Source organism: Moschus berezovskii, chromosome 2, assembly GCF_049115385.1.
Source record: "Moschus berezovskii isolate FMDL1 chromosome 2, NW_MosBer_1.0, whole genome shotgun sequence".
Classification (NCBI taxonomy): Eukaryota; Metazoa; Chordata; class Mammalia; order Artiodactyla; family Moschidae; genus Moschus; species Moschus berezovskii.
This window is the reverse complement of record NC_142461.1, coordinates 9869887-9886432: the sequence shown is the minus strand read 5'-3', so window position 1 is coordinate 9886432 and position 16546 is coordinate 9869887. Positions and strand designations below refer to the sequence as shown.

Here is a 16546-nt window from a genome sequence, read left to right as displayed (position 1 = left end):
AGGTTTGATTCCCCAGGTCGGAAAGATCCACTGGAAAAGGAAATGGCAACCCACTCCAGTATTCTTGCCTGGGAAATCCCATGGACAGAGCAGCCTACTAGGCTACAGAGCTTTCTTAAATTCAGACTTACACTGTGGAAGGTCAAGTGGAATAAGGTACAGAAATGACAGGGGCCAGGATGTCACCATTTAGGGAGAGAGCACACATACCAAGGGAGATTTGCAAGAACAAGTTCCCCCAAGCCCCCAAAAGGTCAAGATTTTAAACAGTTTGAAAATAAAAAAGCCTCACAAACGTCTTACCAAGATTTAATGTACATTTATTCTTAACACGTGGAACATATAGTATAAAGATTTCATACTGAATAAATGATATTCATTAAGCCAAAAAAGGAAAAAAGGAGGAATTTACATCAAGTTTTAGCTACATTGTTTGAAATACAAATATGCAGATTTTATCACTGAAAAAATCTCAATTGTGTTTCTTCATCAGGAACTTCAACTGAACCTAGAACTTTTTCACACCTCGATTAGAAAGAAAACAAAAACAAAAAACAAAAACCCAGAAAAAAATAAACTATAAGTTGATTGGCTGCTGAGACAGCAAGGACTTTTTACAGAGACCTGTACAGCATCGCACCAAGAGGGGCGATGTCTGGCAAGAGATTAAATAGCTGTGTCTCGCTTTGTGCAGGTCACCAACTTGTTAACTCGTCATACTATAAAGGGGTACCTGGGAGGGGGACCAAACTGTGGGGATCCAAGGGTATGTGCAATGTACAACGTCATATATATACACACGTGGCAGCGCAGCCGCTGCAGCTAAAGGTTGAAACCAGTTCTAAGAGGTGATCTCGGGGTTATTCATACAATCGAGGAGGAGAGAAAGAGGTCAGGGTGTTGTAGGTTCACACATGATACTTTGGGGGAAAAGCCTTTTTTTTTTTTTTTCTCCTCAACATTTAACTAAAAACATTTTTAAAAACTACAGCTTGCTGCTGACCCAGCGTTTTCTCTTGTTTCCATGTGAGACGTTATTATTACAGTATGTTTACAGTATCAGGTGTACAGTACAGTACGTTAAAGGGTCTACACTCTACTGCACAGGCCTCTCCAGTGGACAGGGTCTGTCCACAGCTGCGAACTTCTCGGTTCCTGCAGGATTGTGAATGTACAACAATAAACCACACACAGTTCAGCAGTCACCTTTTTTTGTCCTTCAGGGTTTTTTTTTGTACTTTTTTTTCCTTTTTTTTTTTTTTAACCATTAAAAACAGTTATGAAATGCGGCATCCCCTTGATGCAAGGACCGGGAAAGCCATTTTTATTTTTATTTTTTTCCCCAAACTCACTGTAAACGACAGTAACTTTGGTTAAAATAAAAAAAGTCTTCTATGTAGGCAGAGCTTTGTCTTTTCAAATAGGGCAGGGTCCTGAGGGGAGCAGTGAGGACAGGGAATAGAAAGGTGAGGGTAAAGGAGGGGCGAGAAGCGGGAGGAAGGAGGAGACAGGAGAGACTTCTTTTCCCGGGGAGAGCTGGACAGCACAGGGTAAACTGGATTCTGAGGTGGTTTTGCATAAATAAAGGGCAACAGTCAGTTTCTAAGTTCTCCACACACGCACACACACACGGGGAGGGAGGTGTCCCACGGCTGTCATGACTGGCCAATCAAGAACAGTACATCACAAATGACTTGTGAAACCAATGAGTTCATCAACGGTGATACCGAGATGTCCAACAGCCGTGACTCATACAGCGTGAACTCCGAGTGGTTCTCGTCCACCTTGGCCAGGGCCAGCAGCGCACGGGCAGCCCGTCGCATCATGTCCACACTAGTTGGCTCAAAGGGCGGGTTCTGCATGTGGAGCAGGCTGGCCTGGCTCTGCTGGAACTGTGTAGCAGCAAGGCTGTCCTCCAGGAAGCCCAGGAGGTTGCCGATGCTGCCCTTCTGCACTGCGATGGCACGGGCTGCCAGGCTGTCGCCCTGTGCCAGGTTGGCCAGCAGTACTACAGCCATCTCCCGGCACACTGGGTTCTTTCGGTCACTGAGGAAGCGCACCATGGTGCTATACAACTTCTCCAGGCGGCTGAAGGGGGGCGTGGCCAGGATCAGGTCCACATTGTTGTCCTGGATGCTGAGTTTGCTGAGGGTTTCCAAGACCAGTCTCTGGGGGGAGAGGACGGCGTTGGGGCCCAGGGTGGAGAAGGGGTCCTGGGCTTCGGCTGAAGGGCAGACTGCCCAGTGTAGGAGTCCGTCCAGGACAGGCAGGCAAATGCTCTCGGGGTACGGGGAGAGGTCCAACTGCCCCGAGATGTTGGCGAGCGTGACCAAGGTGTTTTCCCGAAGCATCTCCAAGCAGTCCCACCACCACTCCACTTTGTTGCAGCTCACCCCTTGGTCCTGCTCCTCCTCCTTCTCATAAGTTAGTGGTGCCTGCTTCCGTTCTGGGTGTTTGTGGTGCAGAAGGATCAGTTTGCCCAGGATCAGCAGCAGCCCCGGGTGTTTGGACATCTCAAAGTCGTTGCCTGGCACAAATGACAGGCTTCGGATGGTGTTGGAGACACAGATGCAGCGTTTGGCAAGGGAATCCTGCCAGTCCAGAAGGGTACACAGTGGGGTCTCATCTTTACTGTGGGGTTCATCCTCTAGGATCTTGATGTTCCGATGGCTCTGTGCTGGGCTGATGCCGAATGGAAACTTGCTGCTTTCCTTGGTGGCCTCTACACTCTTAGCTCCCTCCTCGGTCAGCGTGCTAGACCTCGTGGACAACATGTCATCCATGGTGGCTGTGATCCGTTTTTCAGGAGGGCCATCAGGTGGGGGGCCCTCCTGCTCTGTTGTCCCTGGTGTGCCCTCTACTGCTGTGACATACTTCCGAGGGACTGGTGGGCAGGGCACATGAGGCCGGGAAGGCAGCAGCTCTGTCTTGCTCTCAAAGTGGGTCTGGATATGCTCAGTGGTGTCGCCCCCACCAATCCGCCAGTGCAGCAGGCCGCTGTCAAACTCCTGCACGCGCCCAAGCTTATCTGAGCAGTCCACCACAAACGGGTCATTCTTCTGCACGATCTTTACTGGAAGCTTGTCAAACTTACTAATCAGTTTCTCCTCACTATTCTCTGAAGCTGCTTTGTCCTTGCCCGAAAAGGCCATCTCCTCATCATTTTCAATTACTTCCTCCTCTTCTTCCTCCTCTAGTTTGGGACCTAGAAGGTCTTCCTCCTCCTCCCCCTCCACAGGGGCTGGACTAGACGCTTTGCTGAATCTCCCAGGGTCCAATAGTGTTCTCTGTCCTGGGTCACCCACCTCATACTCCTTTAAAATGCCAAAGATCTCAATCAGGCAACGTCGGAAATATTCCACAAGGAGTTCGAGCAACCCTGGGAGCTAAAAGAGAAAGAACAGGAACTAAATGAAGGGAGAAAAGTGGCTAAGAAGAGAATCCTTGACTTGAGAGGCCTGCCAAGGTCTTCTATCTAACCTCCCCTCTTCCCTTCCAGATCACCCATCTGTATCACTGGGAGAATCAGGGTTCTCCTTTCCCAAAGACTGATCACAAAGCAAGTCATTAAATTCTCCTCTGCCTAGCACAAAGTTCTTCCTTCAGCCCAATCTTCACAGAAGCCTGTGTCTGAAGATGGACATGCTGACCAGCAACTCTGCACCTCACCTACCAGGGCCACCCACCTCTCCACCTCACCTTTCTCAACCAACTTCTGCTTTTCTTCACCAGGCTGTTTCCTACCTACTGGGTTATTGCCACTGTCCCTCTAGGAGGACACTCTCTACATTCCAGTGCAAGTAGAGCCCAAGGCTAGGCATGCTGGAATGATGCCTTCCAACACAAGGCAGGCTGGATAGATGTTCGTCTATTCTTCCCCAAGCTCCCCAACTTTCCAGGAGGCTGGACCTCTGTGCATCACGTTAACACAGTAAATGGGATGAGGTTTATGCTCTCTAAACACTGCTCCAAGCTGGTACAACTTTCCAGCTTAGATCCTGTACAGGCTATTTCCTACCCCTAGCAGAAAACATTAATCGAGTCAGATTAATCTCTGGCTGAAAAGTATAACCGAAAGGAAAAATAGAGCTTTAGACTTAAAAAAAAAAAGGATCCAGGTTTGAACTCTGGCTTTTCCAGGAACTATCTGTGTGATTTAAAATTCTGGGCTGTAGCTTTCCTATCTTTCCACTGAAAATGATGCAAATCCCTAAATTTCATAGAGTTGTTCTGAGGTTTAAATGGACTATGTCAAGTGCTGGCTTATGGAAATTGCTCAATCAGTATTTGTCCCTTTCCTTCTCGTGGGAAGCAGGCTTTGGATTCAGAAAGACTGCCAACAGCTGTGTGAACCTGGGCAAACACAAGACCTGAGCCTTTTCCTCACCTCTAAGCGGCCACAGCTGCTCAGACGGCTACAGTGAGGATGACACGAAAGAAACCAGGAAGGACCAGCACGAAGTGAGGGCACGGGAAAGGGAACCATTAATAACATTGCCCCGCTAGTCAACTCCTTGATAGATGCGCTGGGAGGTACTGAGGATGATCAAAAGAAAGAGGAGGTGGTGCAGAAGACCCTCTCCCTAGCTGAGAAAACTCCAGCTACATGTCGCTGGAGAGAAGGTTTGGAATTTGGAAAGCCACCTCTGTGTTAACCTCCCCCACTGCCCCGCAACGTACACTTCTTTACACTTTCCATTCTACATCTTAGGAAAAATGGTTGTCAATAAAGACTTCATCTATTCAGTGTGGGTAAAGAAAGGGAAAATAAAGAAACTGCTCTGCTCACGGACAGAGATCACAGGTTCATGGATAGACACCCCAGGTTCTTTTAGGTCTAGAAAATATGGTGTCCTCACTGACAGCAGCAGAATCTGCCTTTTTTCTGCCTTTTTTACCAATACCAAGAAGTTTCTCCCAAATTCCCTTTGAAGTCAGTCCTGATCGACTAACACGAATTATCTGGCCTGTGGCCAGTGGCGAAGTATTGGCATAGAAGGGATCAAAACAACAAGTGAAATAAGGGAGACCATGATGGCCACGACCGAGCACCTGAACTGATGATGGCCAGGGAGGGTATAGTTCTCTGGTCACCTAGCACCATCTACGTTAAGAAGCTCCCAGGCCCCCGGGGCGCCCCCAGTGCCTGGACTCACCTGACTGCTTGGTCACCTAGCACCATCTACGTTAAGAAGCCCCCAGGCCCCCGGGGCGCCCCCAGTGCCTGGACTCACCTGACTACCTGGTCACCTAGCACCATCTACTCTGAGAAGCCCCCAGGCCCCCGGGGCGCCCCCAGTGCCTGGACTCACCTGACTGCCTGGTCACCTAGCACCATCTACTCTGAGAAGCCCCCAGGCCCCCGGGGCGCCCCCAGTGCCTGGACTCACCTGACTGAGGCTGAAGGTCATGATGCTGTTGTCGTCGTACAGCAGGATGTTAATGGTGTCTAATGCCCACGTGCTCTCTGCCAGCAGCCCAGACTTGAGGGACATCATTACCCGCCATGCCTCCGGGGTTCCTGAAATAAACCTCCACGTTGTCCATCCACCACGCCCAGGTTGGCAGGAGGCCCCCCACCCCAGAGCTGGCTCATTAGTTAGGCTACTCTGAAGAGAACACATGGTGACAGGCACTTCCCATCTGGGAGAGGACACACATCTGCCCCTCATGGCTTCTAGGCTCGCTTAGGACATCACTGTGTGGCAATTCCTTTAGTAAATAAAGCCTGACATCGGCTAATTTCTTCCTTACTCAAAGTTCTTTGGCTCTATTTTAGTCAACACTGGACCAGATTTTAACTCATCCAGAACATTAGGATGGAGAGAGAACACTGAACCAGATGTAAAGAGGCAGATTAAGCAACCCAATCAAGGAGGTCTCCTTACCAATGTCTTTCATTGTGAGCCGCCTCCTCTGCTTCAACACAGGCTGTGTGGCTTCAACAGAGCCAGGTGGGAAGGTGATGTCCCGCCGAATCATAGGGGGCTGCACAGGAGCAGGTGCTATGTGCGAGGCGGGTACTGGGGGCCCTGCCTTCTGCATCTTCATCCCAGAGTGCAGGAACGGAGACTTGCTCGGAGAGGTGCGGTTCTCCATTGGCCGGGGCAGGGGAGCGGGGCTGGATACCTGAGGAATGTGATTCTGCATGCTTGGTGGGGGCTGGTAGTTGGTTGGAGGGGGCCTTGTCATGGGGGGCACGGGGGCAGAAGGACCATAGGGGGGCTGGCGTGTGCCATGGGAAGGCCACGGGCCTTCATGGTTGGCCCTCTGATCCGTGTGCAGCATTTCATCTGTTCGGTTCACGCCATGGTAGGCGGGGCCTTGCGGGGCTGAGCCCGTGCTCTGCCTGTTGGCGTAGCTGTAGGTCATGTCATTGCGCCCCTGCCACATGGTGCCTTGCTGGGCAACCTCAGCTGATGCCTGTATGGGGCCGCCCATCATCTGTGGTGGCATGTTCTGCTGGGCATTGGAGCCAGGGGGTGCTGAGACACGGTCCCGGCCAAACTGGAATGGAAACTGGTTCTGGGGGCCGCCTGCTGGTCGGCGCTCAGTAGCAGCAGCGGCAGTGGCAGGATAGGCGTTGCCGTACTGGTTGTACACGTCCTGCTGAGGGGGAGGCTGAGCAGCTTGCTGCTGGTTGGCAGGCGGGGGCTGGGCGGGGGGCAGCTGCTGCTGCTGGGGCTGCCCCTGCCCCGCGCTGTACGGCACGCTGTACATCTCCCCTTCGTGCCGCTTGGCAGGAGGGCCATAGGTGCCATCCATCGGCCGCTTGTAATTCTAAGACAGGGACAGAAGCAGAAAGAAAGTTAACATTCTGCACTCAGGGACGCAAGACCACAGCTGCCAAGATGTGACACCAGACACATGCTGGGCTTACTACTGCCCCTCTAGGAGAGGGGACACAGACTCCATGGGAACAAAGGAGTCACCTTAACGAGTTATTTTTTGAAGCTCCTTCTGAAAGCAAGAATCATTCTCTATTCCCTCTGGCTCTCCCTTGCTCTAAGCAGAAAAATGTAGAAAGGTTCAAAAATCAAAATACAAAATACCCTAACCCTCGTGGAGCACTGGACATGGGCCTGGACCCCAAACAGGGAAGAAGAGACTGAAGGCTTGGCTCTTCGCACAAAACTGGCTGTCGGGTGGGTGAAGAACACCAAGGAATCTACAGGGACTTCTCAACTCAGTCTGCTAGCAAGGCTCTCAGGGGGAACCTGTGGGTCAGCCCACCCACTGCCCTCCTCACCTGCTGCTGCTGCTGATACATTGTGGTCTGCTGGCTGGGGAAGGGGCTGCCGGAAGGGGTGCCTTGAGCGGAGAACTGATTGCCATAGGAATCATGTCTGCGGGGAGGAGAGAAGCAGACGGTCAGGGTGGGGTGGGGAAGCCCGAGTCACAGCGGCGCGGTGGCCAGGCTTTACTCACCGTTGTTGCTGCTGCTGCTGCTGCGGCGGGTAACGGCTGGGAGAATACATCCCCGAGTCCGGGTTGGAAGGCATGAGATTCGGCTGTGGGGCCCCAGTGCCCATGTTTCCCTCGGGTCCTATGCCAGGCTCCGTCCTAAGCAAAATCGGAAGAGCAGGTTGAGTCCATGATAGCTGTGGGGTGTTGGGGTGGGACGGAGTCGGGGTAGGGGGTCATGCTTACCTCACTCTGTCATAAGGACCTCCATAGGGATAGTGCTGTCGCGGTCCCATTGCCACATTTCCCAGCCCAGGGCCGGCAGCTCGACTGTAGGGGTCCCCCATCCCGCCATTGGGGCCCTGACCTGAGGACATGAAGGGATCACTCCCCGGAGCTGAGAGCAAAAGGGAAGGCAGTGAGTAAACTGGTGGGTCAGCGGGCCAAGCAACCTTTGCCTCGCCTGCCCAAAGACCCAGACCCTCTTCAGAGCTCAGGTTTGCTCCAGCTGTTTTCTTGATTGGTTTGAAACAGAGATCTAGAAACGCCCCAACTAGCAAAGAACACGTACTTGTAAAGGATGATGTGTGAGCCCAGGGAGAAGATGACAAGAAAAGGAGAATGAAGGGGATGGCGTGACGAGCAACAAGAACCTTAAACCACTCAAACGCCCCCATGCCCTGGCCCTGTCCTCAACGACAGAAGGCCAACAGCAGTCGGTCACCTTTCCTCATGCTGCCGTAAGGATCCTTATTTGGCTCGTAGGACATGCGCCCCATCATGTCGGAGGTATTCATACTGGGCTGGTACCCAGGGTTTGGAGTCATGGAATTCCGCTTCTGGAATGTGGGGTCACTTCCATCAGGAAAGGCATCCTGGATCCCGACCGAATTGCTCCTACTCAAGAGTGAAGGGAGCCAATTAGACCCTAAATAAAGCAATTCCTCCAATAATGCAAGGCACGTGGGAGTCACTGGTTGGACAGAGCAGGGACACACCCTGGGCTACACAGGAGCTCATGCAGTCTGTTCAGGATCCCCCAGGCCGCCTGGCCCTGCTTCTGGCCTTACCTCATGCCTGGCAAGGGGGGGATCTGGCTGTGTGGTGTGGATGCTGGAGTTGGTGGCTTCAGGTCTCCTCCTTCTGCCATGGAGCTGCTGGTTGACTGAGGTGTCTGTGGCCCCTGCATCGACCCTGATCCCGCTGTGAACAGTGATACAGGATGAGCAGGAAAACTCTCACAGAAACACACAAATGCCCTAGGATCTCTTCGAAGAGGAACACTAAAAGGCTAGAACTAGGGTTCTTTAAAACCTAAATCACCCTTCTCAGCAGGAGATCTGCAAGGCCAGTAATAAAGAAGGGAATTTGAGGGCTCCATCGCTTCTCACTGCTGTTCACATTTGGAGACCATTAGCATGTTGGTGAGGACGTGAGTCTCTGTCAAGATTCCCAACTCCTTTTCTTTACTTCCCCAAGGACCCTGTCTAACCTATCATACCTTGTAATGCTGGTACACAAGCTCCCAGTAAGAGGCCCTGGGAAGCTGGGTGGCGAGGTTCCCTCTTCCCCAAACCTGCAGAGCACTGTAGGAACCTAGGAACTCCTATTCTCAAGCATCTAACCCAATGCCACCAGCAGTTCGAATGTTCCCCTAAACTGAGGAGCACAGTACCAGCAATTAACGCTTCCATTAGTTACCATTCCCGGCAGCAGATACCCCGCGGCTTGGGCCTCCCCAGCTGATGAGTCATCTCAGGCACTGCTTACACCCTCGGAGGTCAACCCCAGGGCACATGTGTTCACATCCACCTTCTAGGAGCCCTGGCCTTCCTCCCTCGCCATGCCTGTCCAGGCCCCATCCTCCTCTCAGAAAGGAGGGTGGGCAGAGGCGCTCCCGCTCCCGGCAGAGCGCTCCATTCATATTCCCGCCCCACCCCTCCTTCCCATTCACTGCCATCTCAGCTCCCTGGGGAATTCAGGGCTCTAAGTCTGAGCAGCATTCTAAGGCGCTGACATCAGTGGGCCAAGGCTCCCAGATGGCCTGCCTCACTGTTATTTGTCAGATTTCCCGACTTGTTCAGTGTCCCTCCCACTCAGTAGTTTACAAACATTTGGCAAGGCGCCAGGTGCACAATGAAAATTTAAACTTAAGGGCTGCTGCAAACTACCTCCCAAGGGAGTCGCCACTGCCCACTCTTCAGTCTGCCAACCTGTTATGCTCAGTGGCAGGACAGGACAGAGCACACATCCCTGGTGGCGGCCACTGGTGAATGTGAAGCCTAGGCCCTAGAATGCTACCCCTGCAGGGTGAGCCTTGGTGAGGCTGCTCACCCCATCCTTACCAGGCGAGGGAGGCTGGATCTTGGGCTGGGACTTCTTGGAATCAGCAGCTGCAAAGATGTCTGGGGGAGGGTCTTCTCCCCGTTCAATCTTACACTCAAAGGCATAGAGACACTGGATATACTGCTTTTTCAAGGAGCTGGCAGCACTGCTTGAGGTGCCGACATTGAGGTTGGTCGCAAGTTCCCGCCACTTCTTGTTCTTGTTGACCTGTACAACCAACCAGAAGAGTTGGGGTGCATCTTCCATCTGGCCTTCCTGCCCACATACCCCGAACCCCATCAGGCAACCGATTAGGTACTCATCTTGTGAAACCACAGTTCTCAGTTAACCACAGAAGTTAACCTTGCTTGGTGGATAGTATACAGTCAACATTAAATCCATGGCTTCCTTCCACCCTCAGCAGGTTTTATTCACAGATCACTGCAACTGTCAGACAGTGCTTATTCAAAATAGGGCGAACTTTACATCACTAATAGTAAGAGATCAGAATTCAGAAGGTATAGTACTTTGCATTACACAAGTGTACTGCTGAAACATGATGTGCAAAGCACCATCAGATCCAAATCATATTCTACATGCACTGACAAAAACTAACAGTTTACAAGATGTGTGGCAATATCAACCACCACCCTGGCCTGACTTAGTTTGTCAAACTGAGGGTTTTCATATCTGATTTTTTCCCCCCTCTCAGTGTGGGGCTTCTTGCAAATCTGACATTCTTGTGTCCCTGCTCCCGCATCTCAGTGACGTATGACTGCAAGCCCCTTGCCCTCAGCAGTCACTGTCCTGACTGTCCAGGAGATGATGCTTCAGGCCCCATGACTTCTTTTTTACCTTCTCAGGGACCAGTCTAGAGCTCTGCTTCCTTTTCTCAGCTTCAGAACACATTGTCTCCCATCCCTACAATTAGTCTGTCTGCTTTAGCCAGGCAGGATTCCTTCTTCATGTAACTGTTTTTTTGACTGCGCTGCACAACATGCAGGATCTTAGTTCCCTGACCAGGGCATGATCCCGTGTCCCCTGCAGTGGCAGCGTCTAAACACTGGACCACCAGGGAATTCCCCTCGAGGTGTTCTCATGTTTATTCATCCACCATGTGATAAGCCTGTCTCTCAAGGGCTACAAACACAAACTTTCCAGTCCCAATCTACAAGGAATTCAAAATGTTTTGACACCTGCTGATCTGGTACCTGTGATACCAGAGACAAGAGTGATAAGGAAGCAAAGAAAGGAGCAGTTTAGATGGAGGGGAGATGGCCAGGAACACTTCCTAGAGCAGGCGATGTCTGGGCTGAGACTTGGAGGGCTGGAGGTGGCATTGGAGGGTATATTCCAGACCCTTTCCCATCTTCATGCCATCAGGGCCAGTCAACTGGAGTAGCTCCTCCCTTGACCCAGACCCTGTTAACCCTTCAGGAGAGCTCAGGACTCATCTTTTGCCTTCTTGGAGCCTTTACAAACTAACTCATAACAGCACTCTATCTTCTCTGAACTGTCTTTAGCGTTCAATCACACCACAGCATCTAAAAGGCTGGCAACCTTCTGGAAACTGGAAGACAGACCCCTGGGCTTTGGGATGCCCTCTATACCTCATTTTAGGTCTGGTGAATCCAGAAGCCCATCCAATAAAAAAGTATGCCAAACTTAACCCAATGACCCTTTTCTCTACAGATGGGAGTGCCCTGACTATGAGAACTCAACACCAGGGAGAATGGCAGCAGTGAACCCGGGGTCACCTCATAAGCCTGCTGGGGCTCTGCTTCCCATGCTGGTTATGTGGCAGCGTGCACGTGTCTTGTTTTATTTTGTTTTCCTTTTGTGAGGGAGGAGAATAAAGCCCTAGGGAGAAGGAATTCATAACTGACTGTTGGTTGGCTTCATTCCAATCATTTTCTCTTCTGCTGGTGACAGCTGTTTTCCTCTTCTGATTTAGAAGATTTGGAGTCCACCCCTTCCCACTATGTATCCCCCTGAGCTCAGCTGCACATTCAGATCCAATAGCAAGCTCCTGGTATGATGACCACAGAACATACATAGGAATAAAGTTTGCAAGGCACGATGGGCTGTCTGCTAGGGTTGCCTCACCTGTTTGACTCCTGGGCTGAGTATAAAATAAAGATTTAAGCTGTCAGGGTAGGCGCAAGGCTCAGGGTGGTGTAGTTCGGGTTTCCGGTGGAGATTAATCCATTCATTTAAGTCTCCCATACAGAGTAACTAAACACAATTTCCCACCTACTTCTTCCTTCATAAACTATTTCTACTTAATAGCTCCTGAAGTCCCATCTCCACTGGGAAGCTTTCTAGAATGAAAGGATCAGCAACTATTCTGGCTTCCCTTGTACCATCCTGTACACCAATTTACGTGGCAGAAATCTTGCTCCAAGTTTTGTTTGATCATCCCTAGCTTTCAACAGTCTAGCAGGATACACACTGTCCCTACATTACAAATAAGAAACATGAAGGCTCAGAGTGGTTATACCTCTTGATTAAAGTCACTTAGGTTGTAAGTGGCTAAGAAAGAATTCAAAACCAGACCCCTCTCTGAATCTTGCCCTTGTGTCATACTCCAAACTGCCTGCCATGGAATCAGAATGCTCATAGACTTGCCCTGTTTTGCAACTCAGGGGGACTCTGGGCACAGGTAAATTAATGCTAATACTTCACGCTACCCATGGAGATCTCAGCCTCCTCCCGTGGCCTTGTCTTCTGGAAGGCCTGGGCTCCCTGGCCTGTCAGTATGTGACTCAGAGAGCAGGGGAGGGTGATGTGCCTGTGGGAGGCATGGCACCAGTGAGGCCACTGAGTACCTACAGAAAGGCTTGTTGAAAGCACAGGGGAAGCCAAGTGCCAGGCACTCACCTGAGTCAATCCGCCAATTTCCTTCACAGACACATAGAGGCGGTACAGGTCCAGAGGTTTCCTACCCACGGCAGGCAGATTTGTCATGCCCATGGCCTTCTCCTCCGTGAAAGCCAGATAGCGGTCCACCCACAGCTTCCTCTCAGGCTCACCACCCAGCTCATACAGCTTGGTGATCTTCTCATTGGTTGTAGTAGAAGAACTGGATTTCTGGAAGGGGCAGGTCAAGATTCATAGGAACTGGTCAGATTCAAAGCCTATGCTAGGGGTCTCAGAAGCCCCTTGATTAGGGCAGTAGAAAAGCTTCCCATTCTGGGGTGGTCACTAACATCTGCCCTGCCTTCACAAAAACCAAAAGGGAGCTAGACCTTCCTGTAAAGCAAGCAAGCTAACCCTGCCTATACATTAGATACTGAGTGCTGTGCCAGAGGCCTTTATACATTAGGTATTACAAATTATCCTTCACTTAAAAGGTAAGGCAGCAGGCACCAAGGAGGCCATGCCTAAGATCTCCTAGTGTTTCAGTAGCAGGACTGAGAGTCAAACCCTTGTCCACCTGACATCAATGTCACTAATACACCCACACCGCTACCCAGGAGCCTGGACACGCTTTTTCAGACGTTTCAGAGAACTCAAGAAACTCAAAAATATGACCTTGAGACAACAGACTAAAATGAAAAGGAACTTTTCCTCCTCTCAAGAAAGGAAGGGTTCTGCTTGAATGGCTTTGGATGACTATCCAAGACATGAGGATGACTAAAAGGGTCTGGAAGCCAGAGGTGAACGTCCACAAGAGGTGGCAGCTAGGATTGTTATTTCCGCTACTTTATAAGGTAGGGAAAATGAGGTATGACGAAGGGCAGAAGTATTTTAAATGACTCAAATACTGAGCAGGTCCCCAGAATGCCACACAGCCCAACAGAGAGCACACCCAGGACCAACCTGAGAGAGGTCAAGGACCCAAACCCCACCCGCCTCTTCTCCCCCTTTATAGAACATGGGGCACCAACCATTCCTGCTGTTCCGAGTAAGGTCCAGGAAGACAACAACCAGTCACCCATGACACACGTCATCTATCAGTGCATAAGGACAGGGCTCACAGTTTCAGAGAGTACAGCGTGGAGAATTCTACTCTGCCAGTCTGGCATTTCCTCTGTATCAGACAGCCATGAGAACGCTATGTTATTTACATTAGGACCCCTTGGGCTAACTCAAACCTAATTCAATGAACGATTATCCTGGGACCCTTCATGGTTAAGAAGAGGTAACAGCACCCTTTGTCAACACTATCTAGTCAGTGTCATATAAATGTCTGGAGTCTAATAACCCTCTCTTCTTTTTCCTTCCTATCACTGAAAGGATGGGACAGAAAGTTGAGGAGTCAAGATATAAGCCATTACCTTGGATTTAGATTCCGTCTTGGGTGTCCCATCTGCCTTGTTGTTCATTTTGGAGGCTGGAGTTAACTTGACATCCCCAAGACCCATCATCTCTGGACTGGCTGCCATCCCTACAAAAGAAGAGAAAAGTCCAATGGGTTTGTGACACAAAGACCATTCTGGAAGAAATCCCTGGGGTGAGCAATGCCTATGACTTACCTGCTGAATTGTTGGCCATGGTTCCACCCATGGGATATGGGGGTCCCTGAGGGTTGATCATGCCAGCCATACTATTAATCCCCTGTCCATAGGGAGGTCCAGTTCCCATTATGCCCCCTTGATTCATATTGGGGTAGCCGGGTGGCCTAAGGAAGAAGATGCAGAGTGTGAGAGACTAGAGTTAGAGACACTAAGTTTTCAAATTAGGACTTGAGATAAACAGGCCTGTGTGAGCCAAGATCATCTAGTTAGGCTTACAAGGGAAAGTCTTAGGGGTCCCACAAACTACAACCATGCACATAGATATTCTTATTTTCTACCACCCACAGAAAGTTCTAAGAGGGTTTAAGCTCCCAAAAGGAAATCATTGCTCAGTTTTAAAGGATGCACTCCTTGAAGAATGGAGTCTTACTGTGCCTGTTAAATACTACTTCCCTTTAAGGCATCTCCAAAGTCATACTGTGTTTCCATTTAGGGGCCCTCACTATGGCAAAAGGCCTAGACTAAATGCTCAGTTTTATTACTCTGTCATGTCACCCCAGCCAAACTCACAGCATAGCACCTGGAGGGGCTGTGTATTTTTAACTACACCTCAAAAAAACCTTAGTTTTATTATTTTTTGGCCACACTGCACAGCTTGTGGGATCGCAGTTCCCTGACCAGGTATTAAACTTAAGCCATGGCAGTGAAAGCCGGAATCCCAACCACTAGGCCACCAGGGAATACCCCTTTGTATTCTTCCCTTGATTGGCCTACTGCAAACTTTGTGTTTCTATCATCCTAAAGTACTACCTCTCTTTATTCAATTACCCTATTCTACCTTTGTTCACCAACATCCCAGTTAAGAGTCACTTTCAGAACTGTTAGCATCAACAATGGGGTACACAGACAGAGCCTTCAGAAACAGCAGAATCATAGTCACTGAAGCCAGTGGCCAAGGAAGAGATGAATGGTGAAGTCATAAACCAAATCACACGAGCCTTCTGCACTTTTGCACCAGAGTCAAATACAAAGGATCACACAGAAGAGTAAGAGAAATGGCAAACCACAACCTCACCATCCTCCATTTCCCACACCACAGACCCAAATCATGTGCATCACTAAACATATTTTTGGAAACCAAGAAGCTGGACAGGCAGAAGAAATAAACTCTGAAGACCTATTTTACTCATTAAAGTAACATATACTTTATAAATTTCTTTACATATGATATCTGATACCAATCTAAGATGCTTACAAGTCAGCACTTCTGCTGTTTTTTCACTGTAAAGAAACCTGGTTTTCTAAAGAGCTCTCAATAAAATGCCTATTTACCAAGATAACATGGTTTAGGTCCAGAAGTATCTCAACGACCTAAACAACTGCAATTAGATTAAATGCTTGCTTCACAACTAGATGAAATGCTCTCCTTGCACTGCTATCGTCCCCCTTCACTTCCCAGGCCTTACCTGTTTTGGATAGAGTTGGCAGCAACATGCATGGCGACAGCAGTTTCTTGAGTTTTCCGGTTCATGCCCCCAGGAGGGGGACACATCCCTGACCCAACCTGAGGTGGCATATTGGCCATGTTAGGACCATAAGGCCGGTTGCCCATGGAGGCGTGACTCATCCTCCCGGGAGGGAGTGTGCCATAAGGTGGGATGCCAGGCTGCCCATGCATCTGACCTCCAGCACCCATAGGGTTCATGCTTCCAGCCATGCCTGCACTGGGGTAGTTAGCATTGGGCAAGGCATTATAGTTTGGCTGCCTGGGGTAGCCTCCTGGGAGCGGAAGGAGAGAAGATGAAGAGACTTGGTTAGTGACTCACTGGTAGCTCACTAGTAACGCTCAACTCTAAAATTCTAAAGACATAAACAATGGGAATCATTCAATATTTGGTCTGGAAAGAGACCAATTTTATGGTCTCTTTAAAAAAACAACAACAAAATCTCATAGTCCGTTTGAAAAAAAAACAGTAAGGAGGGTGTGGCAGGAGTGTATAAAGCCAGGCCTCAGTTGCCCCTCATCTTAAAGACAGCACAGCACAGGGCAAGGCTGAGTGGCAGGCAAGGCTGGCTATGCTGCTAGCCAGGTCCTTCAACTTCCAGAATTCTTTCCTTTCTACACACTCATCTTCCATGCTCTGTCTAAGAAATTTAGCTCGATATCCATCTAGGGCTGATTTTGAGCAAAGATCTATTCTACTGGGACTAATTTACTAAAAAATAAAATTAATAACCAATAATTACCACTTACTGTCTGTGCTCTATCTTGGGCTAAATTACCTTATCCCCATTTTACAGAGGAAACAGAGGCTCAGAGAGATTCAAGGACTTTCCCACGATGGCAGTCCTACTCT

The 16546-nt window shown here is 49.8% G+C and overlaps 1 protein-coding gene across 4 annotated transcripts in view; it reads right to left on the bottom strand.

Annotated features, from left to right (window-relative positions):
* Window positions 1-303: 303 nt before the first annotated feature.
* Window positions 304-16546, bottom strand: part of ARID1A (AT-rich interaction domain 1A) — a 69504-nt gene continuing 53261 nt past the window's right edge. For 2 of the 4 annotated variants that reach the window (XM_055396970.2, XM_055396971.2), the window contains exons 8-20: window positions 15656-15968; window positions 14208-14353; window positions 14010-14119; window positions 12610-12819; window positions 9750-9957; window positions 8475-8607; window positions 8129-8304; window positions 7651-7801; window positions 7429-7563; window positions 7250-7346; window positions 5889-6780; window positions 5391-5521; window positions 304-3386 (exon numbers count right to left, since the gene is read on the bottom strand). In XM_055396970.2, coding sequence (XP_055252945.1) covers window positions 1656-3386; window positions 5391-5521; window positions 5889-6780; window positions 7250-7346; window positions 7429-7563; window positions 7651-7801; window positions 8129-8304; window positions 8475-8607; window positions 9750-9957; window positions 12610-12819; window positions 14010-14119; window positions 14208-14353; window positions 15656-15968 — 4433 coding nt within the window. In that variant the 3' untranslated portion in view covers window positions 304-1655. The remainder of the gene's footprint in view (window positions 3387-5390; window positions 5522-5888; window positions 6781-7249; window positions 7347-7428; window positions 7564-7650; window positions 7802-8128; window positions 8305-8474; window positions 8608-9749; window positions 9958-12609; window positions 12820-14009; window positions 14120-14207; window positions 14354-15655; window positions 15969-16546) is intronic. The other 2 variants (XM_055396972.2, XM_055396974.2) reach the window with 1 other exon arrangement.